This window comes from Protomyctophum parallelum, assembly GCF_964188405.1.
Source record: "Protomyctophum parallelum genome assembly, chromosome: 19".
NCBI classification, from domain to species: Eukaryota; Metazoa; Chordata; class Actinopteri; order Myctophiformes; family Myctophidae; genus Protomyctophum; species Protomyctophum parallelum.
In genome coordinates, this window is record NC_139717.1 from 29,549,935 (window position 1) to 29,560,142 (window position 10,208).

At 42.5% G+C, this 10,208-nt stretch overlaps 1 protein-coding gene across 3 annotated transcripts in view; it reads left to right on the plus strand.

Moving 5' to 3' along the window:
- Positions 1–9,262, plus strand: part of gtf3c2 (general transcription factor IIIC, polypeptide 2, beta) — a 30,138-nt gene extending 20,876 nt beyond the window's left edge. For all 3 annotated transcript variants that reach the window (XM_083789711.1, XM_083789712.1, XM_083789713.1), the window contains exons 19-21: positions 94–438; positions 1,754–1,861; positions 8,748–9,262. In XM_083789711.1, coding sequence (XP_083645837.1) covers positions 94–438; positions 1,754–1,861; positions 8,748–8,966 — 672 coding nt within the window. In that variant the 3' untranslated portion in view covers positions 8,967–9,262. The remainder of the gene's footprint in view (positions 1–93; positions 439–1,753; positions 1,862–8,747) is intronic.
- Positions 9,263–10,208: the final 946 nt, after the last annotated feature.

The following is a 10,208-nucleotide window of genomic DNA, read 5'->3' on the forward strand; positions in this document are numbered from 1 at the left end:
GAAAGGATACCACAAAACTTGTTTCCATTGTGGTCCATTGTACTCCATTCATCAGTGGTTAACGCCTCCCATGTTTTGTGCTTCTGTCTGCAGCCGGTGTATTTCACAGACATGGTGCCTTTTGAGGCGAGCACCTCCGATGAAACGGCGGGAGCGGAGGGTGAGGGCGAGACGGAAGGACCAGCGGCGGTGCCAAGCGAGAATGTGGACAGACCAGGAGGAGCTGAAAGACCAGACAGACCAGGGGACAGACCAGGGGGAGCTGAAAGACCAGACAGACCAGGGGACAGACCAGGAGGAGCTGAAAGACCAGACAGACCAGGGGACAGACCAGGAGGAGCTGAAAGACCAGACAGACCAGGGGGAGCTGAAAGCCTGACCCAGACATACAGAGAGGCTGTCAAGCAATACTACCTCCACTATAGAGACTTTGATATGGTGCGTGCGTGTGTGCTTGCGTGTGTGTACGCATGTGCATGTGTGTCTTATGCTATTTTCGTGACACCCGTGTGCAACTAAGTATAAATTTGGCATTGAGTACCACTTATCCCGTATATACTGTAACCTTTGAAAAGGTTTGACACTTTCTGAAATTTGTAGAAAGGTTTAGCCTATGATGACATCTGTAAAATATGAATGCCAGGTTGAAAGTGGTTATATCTCAGGGAGGTTGGGGCTTTCGTTATGAGCACAGTGATCACTCGCATTAGCTCAGACCCCTTAGCTATCATTAGAGTTACATGTGCTCAGCGATGCGGTACAAACTCACAAATGATTTACGATCGTTGTATGCACGCCAGCTCACCACGGACAGCGCTCCAACCTTGTGAGATGCAGCGCTTTGAAAATCCTGTTATAATGGAGGCTCAATGGAGCTGGATGTTTGACTGGAAAATTGACGGTCGCTACTTTCATATATGGAATATACGGTTGTACTGATAGCCTAGCTAAGTTTATAAACGTAGATAGCAGCGTAAAAGTTAATGGATGCAAAGCTTCTGTCCTGCACCCAGCCCCACCCCCACCGCACTCCCATCTGTTCCGTTGGGTTCTGCATCATTGACCATGTCACTGCTATGCATATACGCAAACACACAAATGGTTAATGCACATAGGCTTTTTGCCTTTTGGCTTTTTTTCTGGCACAGAAACACAAATTGTCTGTCTAGGAGACCCTGACCATCAAACCGTGACTGCTGACTACTACCCCAAAGAGCCAGCTGGTCCACCGCTATTATTGCCTCCATCAGATAAAGGGCAGCTCAGGACTGTGTGTGTGTGTGTGTGTGTGTGTGTGTGTGTGTGTGTGTGTGTGTGTGTGTGTGTGTGTGTGTGTGTGTGTGTGTGTGTGTGTGTGTGTGTGTGTGTGTGTGTGTGTGTGTGTGTGTGTGTGTGTGCGTGTGCGTGTGCGTGCGTGCGCGTCAGTGTTTTTGTCTACACTAAATAAACACACACTCCTGAGAAGTTTGAGGGAAAAACTAGATGTTTTAAACTTTGGAAATAAGCTGATCCTGCGAGGGAAGGGAAGTTTCAGCTTCACCCAGCTGATGGCTGCTCAGATGGTCTTTATACTGTAAGTGTCCGGCGGGAAAGCTGTTAAGTTAAGTAGTGTCTGACCTCAGGGACACTTCAAACACATACTGGGCTGACTGTGACCTTTTTGATTACCAACACGGAACTACATCTGCACTGAAGAAAGGCTAGTCCATGTAAACATGTAATGTACTATTTTATTCTCTCTTACACTTTGTAGCGGACCTTTAAGAACTTCCAGACGCGGACGCCATGGAAAAGGATGCGAAACACAGAGTATTCCACCAGGGTAGATTTTGACGTCATGCCGATGGGTGCACTACATAAGGTATAGAGTAAACTCCCACTTACATTCCTATCGTCACTGTCGATAGGAAACCTTATACTTGTATGTTTTTTTTATTATTATTTTAAAAACATTTTTAAATGGTGGAAATTGTCAATCTACAAGCTCACAACACTTGACATCACGTAGCATTGTGAACTTGCAGATCTGCTATTTTCACTACTTTTGTGCGACTTGTATGATGAACTTGGGCAAAAAATGTAAAAAGTTGAAATATGAAGATACAAAGTTTCTACCCGATAAGATGCCATTCCATTCAGTGTCGGAAATATACAGAGATGACAAAGATACCTTCCTTAATCTCAACATGCCCCTGAAATCAAAGGGAGGGGCTTCCAAGGGGATTTCTTGATTGAAAACCCATCATGGACCAAACCTTTCTGCTATTTAAAATGCATTAAAACCCAACAATTACAAGTATGTACAGTATCAACAGTCTGTCTGAATATGATTGACTATACCGTATGTCCAGTCTATCGTATCAACAGTTAAGCATGACAAGCTCATGAATATGTACAGTACATTCTAGCAGTAGTAGTAGTCAACTTGACAGCAAGGACATGAAAGGGCACGGTTCTACGTCCATCCTGCACAAGACACTCAACCCCTAACTACCCCCTGTGCTCCTTACACTTATGTAGGGCGCTATCCTCATCATTCTTATGTAGGGCGCTATCCTCATCATTCTTATGTAGGGCGCTATCCTCATCATTCTTATGTAGGGCGCTATCCTCATCATTCTTATGTAATGCGCTATCCTCATCATTCTTATGTAGGGCGCTATCCTCATCATTCTTATGTAGGGCGCTATCCTCATCATTCTTATGTAGGGCGCTATCCTCATCATTCTTATGTAGGGCGCTATCCTCATCATTCTTATGTAGGGCGCTATCCTCATCATTCTTATGTAGGGCGCTATCCTCATCATTCTTATGTAATGCGCTATCCTCATCATTCTTATGTAGGGCGCTATCCTCATCATTCTTATGTAATGCGCTATCCTCATCATTCTTATGTAGGGCGCTATCCTCATCATTCTTATGTAGGGCGCTATCCTCATCATTCTTATGTAATGCGCTATCCTCATCATTCTTATGTAGGACGCTATCCTCATCATTCTTATGTAGGACGCTATCCTCATCATTCTTATGTAATGCGCTATCCTCATCATTCTTATGTAGGACGCTATCCTCATCATTCTTATGTAGGACGCTATCCTCATCATTCTTATGTAGGGCGCTATCCTCATCATTCTTATGTAGGGCGCTATCCTCATCATTCTTGTGGGGACATTTGGTCCTCATAAATGTGAAAGAAGAACACGCACTCACACACGTGCGTGCGGAAACACACACACACACACTGCAGGCCTCATTAGACCTACTCTCAGTGGTGGAAAGTAACTAAGTAGATTTACTGAAGTACTGTACTTAAGTACAATTATGAGGTATTTGGGCTTTACTTGAGTAATTCCAATTTCCTTTTTTTCCTACTCCACTACATCTCAGATCCAGATATTGTACTTTTTATTCCACTACATTTATTTGAAAACCTTAGTAACTAGTTATTATTACAAAACATACACTAACCACTTCAGCCCAATATACGGTATGTTTCGGCCATTTGATAGCCAATCTACTTGAAAACCTGAAATAGGACATTCTGCATAATGAGGAAAAATATTGTCATCAAAATATACCCAAGTACATTTGGAATTCCAGACTGTTTGAAGTGAGAGGCGCTCTTATCATCGTACATCATCATGACGTAACATGTCGATACGCTCAGACACATATGACGTACATTCTCCATTCATTGTCAATGGGAATTTAATGTTTGTGTAAGACGAAAATCTGAATAGCTGAATATAGGAGGGGCTAGCGCCTCAAAAACATTCTTATGTAGGGCGCTATCCTCATCATTCTTATGTAATGCGCTATCCTCATCATTCTTATGTAGGGCGCTATCCTCATCATTCTTATGTAGGGCGCTATCCTCATCATTCTTATGTAGGGCGCTATCCTCATCATTCTTATGTAATGCGCTATCCTCATCATTCTTATGTAATGCGCTATCCTCATCATTCTTATGTAGGACGCTATCCTCATCATTCTTATGTAGGACGCTATCCTCATTCTTATGTAGGGCGCTATCCTCATCATTTATGTAGGACGCTATCCTCATCATTCTTATGTAGGGCGCTATCCTCATCATTCTTATGTAGGGCGCTATCCTCATCATTCTTGTGGGGACATTTGGTCCTCATAAATGTGAAAGAAGAACACGCACTCACACACGTGCGTGCGGAAACACACACACACTCTGCAGGCCTCATTAGACCTACTCTCAGTGGTGGAAAGTAACTAAGTAGATTTACTGAAGTACTGTACTTAAGTACAATTATGAGGTATTTGGGCTTTACTTGAGTAATTCCAATTTCCTTTTTTTTCTACTCCACTACATCTCAGATCCAGATATTGTACTTTTTATTCCACTACATTTATTTGAAAACCTTAGTTACTAGTTATTATTACAAAACATACACTAACCACTTCAGCCCAATATACGGTATGTTTCGGCCATTTGATAGCCAATCTACTTGAAAACCTGAAATAGGACATTCTGCATAATGAGGAAAAATATTGTCATCAAAATATACCCAAGTACATTTGGAATTCCAGACTGTTTGAAGTGAGAGGCGCTCTTATCATCGTACATCATCATGACGTAACATGTCGATACGCTCAGACACATATGACGTACATTCTCCATTCATTGTCAATGGGAATTTAATGTTTGTGTAAGACGAAAATCTGAATAGCTGAATATAGGAGGGGCTAGCACGCCTCAAAAATCACGCCTGTGTGAAGTGAGGGGCGCTCTTATCATCATACATCATACACCACGTCATTCGTTAGGCAGATTCTTTTTAAACAAAAATGATTTTTATTATCGTGAGAACGATTGCTTCCATTTTCGCATTGCAACTTTTCATGACTAGAAAGCCTGCAGTTTCGCTTGGATTCCCCATCGATGATGCACTGGTGGACGGGTTTCTGAACTGCCCACAGCTCTCCTATGAGAGAGTAGAAAAAGATGTGTGCCATTTTATCATGATTATTAGTGAGGACCTATTATATGAAGATAGGTTGTGAAGTGGTCCTTTAATGTTTGTGTTTACACACACCCTCAAAGCTGGACATAGGAGGAGCTAGCGCCCCTCAACAAAGGTAATCAAGGGGAAATGATCTAGCACCATGAACAACAGTCAAATCCATAAAGGTGGATGGAGATCTGTATACCGTATGCATCACAGATAGAAGGGGGGAGGGGCATGAGATTGAGCAAAAAAAGAGGGAGAGAAAGCAAAGGAGAGAGAGAGAGCACACTGAGTCTTCTCAACCATAAAACGTACAGAATGTAATGGTGTGTAAAATGAGAAGAATGTCACCCTGGGTCCTAGTGCAGAGAGGCAGGTTGGTGTGTGGGGTGGTGAAGGATAAAGGAGACAGCCATTTGGGCTTTGGAGGTGTTTAATGTCGAGGGGATAGAGGGATTGATGGAGGAAGTGTGGAATTTGCCCCAAAAGATGGCACTGTGCTCTGTGGTGTGACAAGATGAAGATGCAAGTGTTGGGGAAAAAAATAAAGAAATGTGCCCTTATGCATCTGAGTTGAGTCATGGCTCACAGACTGACGGAGAAAACAGCAGAGCAAAGGAAGACTAAACTGCACTGCATACTTCAGCAAATATCCAATAATCACTCATATTTTTCATATATTGTGAATATTTTAGTTACTTTTTAGAACTTTGATTTGATACATGAAGATGGTGTAGGTTGGACTAGGCTGACATTTTGGCCAAATATAGAGATTACTGATGTCATAGAATGACTCGAATCAAACAGCGGTTCTTAAATGTTTTATGACATTCATTTTCATTTCTTTTTCTTTTTCTTTTTTCTTTTAGGTTTTATGACCTCAATTACACCCAAAAAACCTGAACTTTGAACATTCAGTGGATTTTCTGTGGTCTGAAGTTTTCTTTGGAGTTTTTTGGGCCTTTTGAGCTACAATGAAAACAGGCAACACAGTGAAACAGTGACATCTGCTGGCAAATCCCATTGACATATATGGGATTTGCAGTAAGTGATGTCACTTACTGCCGGCAAATCAGAGCACCTGTTTTTTTTTTGGTTTTTTTGCGGCTTACGCCTTTTATTGATTTTTGAAGGGACAGACAGTAGGCTGACAGGAAACGGGAGAGAGATGGGGGGATGACATGCAGTAAAGGCCGTGTCGGGTCCGGGAGTCGAACCCGCGGCACACTGCGACTGGATTACCAGTCCGGTGCCCAGACCGTTACGCTACGGCCTGGGCCAGAGCACCTGTTTGAGCCAGAAAACCCCAGATCACAGAAAATCTACTGAATGTTAAAAGTTCATGTTTTTTGGGTGCAATTGAAATTAGAAAACCTAAAAAAAACAAGAACAATTCCAAAACCTTTTTTTTAATGTCACAATCCCTTTAAAACTACTACCTGTCAGTGGGAAGTGTTGGCTGATGAATGAATATCAACATCCTAATACATCCTAATACAGGGGGTCAAATTATGACAGGCAATTCCTACTCTCAAAATATGTCCCCCAGTCAAAAAACACACTTTGTCTGTTTTTCCAAGGTGTGATTTGGGGTTCTAAGGATGAATACAAAATGAATATCAACATCTTAAAACCAAAATGTTGAATTGTGGGTTTGAGCTCACATGCCCTTTTGATGTAAATCAAAAGGGGGGTAACTACCTGTCAGTGGGGAGTGTTGGCTGGGAGGAGGAGTAGGACTAAAGGCCTATTCATAGTCTGGATTTTCGGTGGTGAGGTGACCACCGCTCCGGTGGTGAGCTGACCACCGGAGCTGAAATAACGTTGAGCGGTGGTGAGTAAAAACAGAGAGAAGGGCTGGAGCGGTGGCGGCTCGTGACGTCATGTTGTAGTTCGGTGGTCACCCCACCACCGAAAATCCAGACTATGTACTGTATGAGCCTTAAGGCCCTATACGTCCTCTCTGGGGGGGGACGGGGGACGACGACACTACCTGTCAGTAGGGAGTGTTGGCTGATGAATGAATATCAACATCCTAATACATCCTGATACTGGGGGGTCAAATTATGACAGGCAATTCCTGCTGAAAAATATGACCCCCCCAGTCAAAAAACACACTATTTAGAAACCAAATAATGGACCCTCCTCGTCTTGTTTTAGTCACTTTATTCTTGCGATGTTATCGAGAGTGAATGGGAATGAGTGAACAACAGATAGCGTCTAGTTCAAGGACACAAAGCAGCTGTGCTCTTAATGTTATGGCAGAGAACGGAGCACTTGGGCACAGAGGGAGGAAGTGCAGGCAGTCGGGCATGGAATATTGTGTAAGGCGTAATTTATACTTGGTCGCAAGACCAACAGAGATGATGACTTTATTATTTTTCCTTTTTCATTTACAATTATGATGCTTTTATCGATTGTGCAATAACGTGTAAATTAACCTTAACCACATTCAACAACATTCGCAGAAAATAGCCGATCTACAAGCGCTGCAACACGTTGTGTTTCTATATGGCGTTGAGGGAAGAAAATGTAGGGGGGGGGGGGTGTATGTAATGATTGGTAATCAATGATCTGTGCCCAGCTTAGCTCTGTTCTCCCCCACTAGATTCAGATAGCCTTAACTGTGTAGTTAACATCATTATGATGGATCTATAGTTAAGTCTCAGTGGGAGCAGATAGATTTACTTGCACAATACACACTGACTGAATGGCCGCGTATCCTCATTTATCTGCATTTGCTTTCACTTGGAACTGAGTGAGGCAGTGGAAAACAAGGCCAGGACAAGCAGAAGGAGTGTCAGTTGTACAAATTAACTTACTCTAGTCTAAATGGTCGATACCTTATTCCTTAGGTCGGACTTGAACACAATACTCATGCCATCTCGCATTCCAATCATGCAGTACTTGAGAGTATCCACTCTCTTGACTGTCCTGCGTCATGATTATGAATATGATGATGATCTGATGTCACAGGAAATTACTTAACCATGTTTAGCGGCAAACCTGTCGTTTTTTAAGTAGGCAACGTTTCGTTCACTACTGACCTTCTTCAGAACCTATCAAGGCTGTGACCGTGGACCCGGCCTCCTCACAGAGCACTACCATGGACTGCTACACTGTATTTTATACTTATTATTGTATACTATTTTATACACTTACTTATTCTTATACCACTATATATTATTTGACATCATTGTTATACCATATTATATTATCTTACACTATTACTTTTATTATTATTGCTATTGCTATTACTTGTATTTGCCTGTATCTCATCTCTGTCTCCCCTGCTCTCTCTATTCTTCTCTCTATTTATTTTCTCCGACACGGTCGAGGCTTATGGCCGCCCACCCTGGAGTCGGGTTCTGCTTGACGTTTCCTAAGGGGGAGTTTTTCGTTACCACTGTCGCAAAATTGCTTGCTCAGGGTGGGATCTCTGTCGGTTCTCTGCTCTACATGTAAAGTGTCTTGAGACAACTTGTTGTGATTCATTTAACTTTAATAAAACTGAATTGAATTGAATTCAGGCATAACACAGCATTTGATATAGCGTTGGTGATTAAAAAATAGCAGATATATACAAGCTTATACAACTTCGTGCTACACTGCGAGCTTGTAGATCTGCTATTTATTTTTTTTAATTGAAAGATCTTGAAAGTGTGAGAACTACTGATTTAGAGCGCATTTGTAGAATCGCCCCAGGTCTTAATGGTAACTATGTTGCATTGTTTTAAAACCTCCTTTCTCTCCCCCCCACCCCCGCAGGTTCGCTTTAACCCCAACATGAGCAGCCACACCTGGCTTATGTCCGGCGGCCAGGCAGGGCTAGTCAGACTTCACTGTCTGAGTAGCATGTGCAGAGAAGAGACCAAGAAGCTGGTCACGAAGTGTAAGAAACAGTTCAACGCCCTCTACTCCCCACAGAGCCAGAGCCAGGACACAGAGACTGTAACAGCAGCTCAGACCAGCACTGAGCCACTATAGCACTGTTTTTAGAGGTATCACCCTGATGCGTCAGAAAGTGGTTCTTATTTTGTTGTAATGTTTTTTTTAATCTCGCCCCATTTGTCTGTATGTTGATGTCCGTAAAATGTTTGTTTTCTATATCACGTCAGCCTAGTTTCATTTAAACATTCCCACTCGAGTAGTTAGGAGGGCACAACATTGTCAGGAATTTATTTGTTTGGTTTTATTAGTTTTTTAGGATGCTTTTTGTAAGAATTGTCAGTTGTGTGAATAAATTATCTAAGTGGACAGCTTTTTTGTACCACATTTCTCAATTTTGATCTTGATTCTGACTTTGACCTTTTCACCCAAACGTTAATCATTTCATCAGGCAGACTACTTATTCTCTACTATAACTCCACACATCTGTTGATCTTGACTTTTGACCATTATGACCCAAAGGTTGTCTTTAGGTCGGCCTACTCATTACAAAGTCTCATGTAAATACATGCTTTCTTTCTTCAGTTACTTTGTTCACAGATACATGACAGGAGACACAAATTTCAGGGTAATAAGTAATAATACCGGTGTCTCATCTCCAGTCCTTGTCTTTAGCTCTTTTACGTTTAGCTAATTTGTTTGCAAGGATCTGTCCTTATGGGTCCATTCGGTTTAATTTGTACACTCAGAGTTACTGTCTTACAGACCTGCAAGGGTCCATCTAGAACCTCCTCAATGAACCCTGAGGGTCCACTTTGAGAACCTCTGCTTTGTATTTCAGAATCAGCAGTACTTTGGGGGCGGTGTTGGCTCAGGGGTAGAGTGCCTGGATGGTAACCGTAAGGTTGCCAGTTCGAACCCGGGCTCCCCCAGAGTTACTGTCGAAGTGTCCTTGAGCAAGACACTGAACCCCTAATTGCTCCAGATGTGCTAGTTGGTGCCTTGCATGGTTTCCGCTGCCATCGGTGTATGAATGTGTGTGTGAATGGGTGAATGTAATGCACAATCTCTGTAAAGCGCCTTGGATAAAGGCGCTATATAAATGCACCATTTACCATTTTGTGCTTCCCTAATGTGATCCCTGAACACAGGTCAAGCCCTACGGGTAAGCTTGATGAGTGTGTGTGTCTGCCTTTAGACAGAGTCTGCTTTAATAGGTGTTGTTACACCTCATTTAATGGCAGATGACCTGGAGGAGAAGGAAAAACAAACTCCACTTAGTCACAGCTAAGAGCATCAAGTCAATTTAAATAAACAATGGTCTGCCTTGCCCCTGTACAC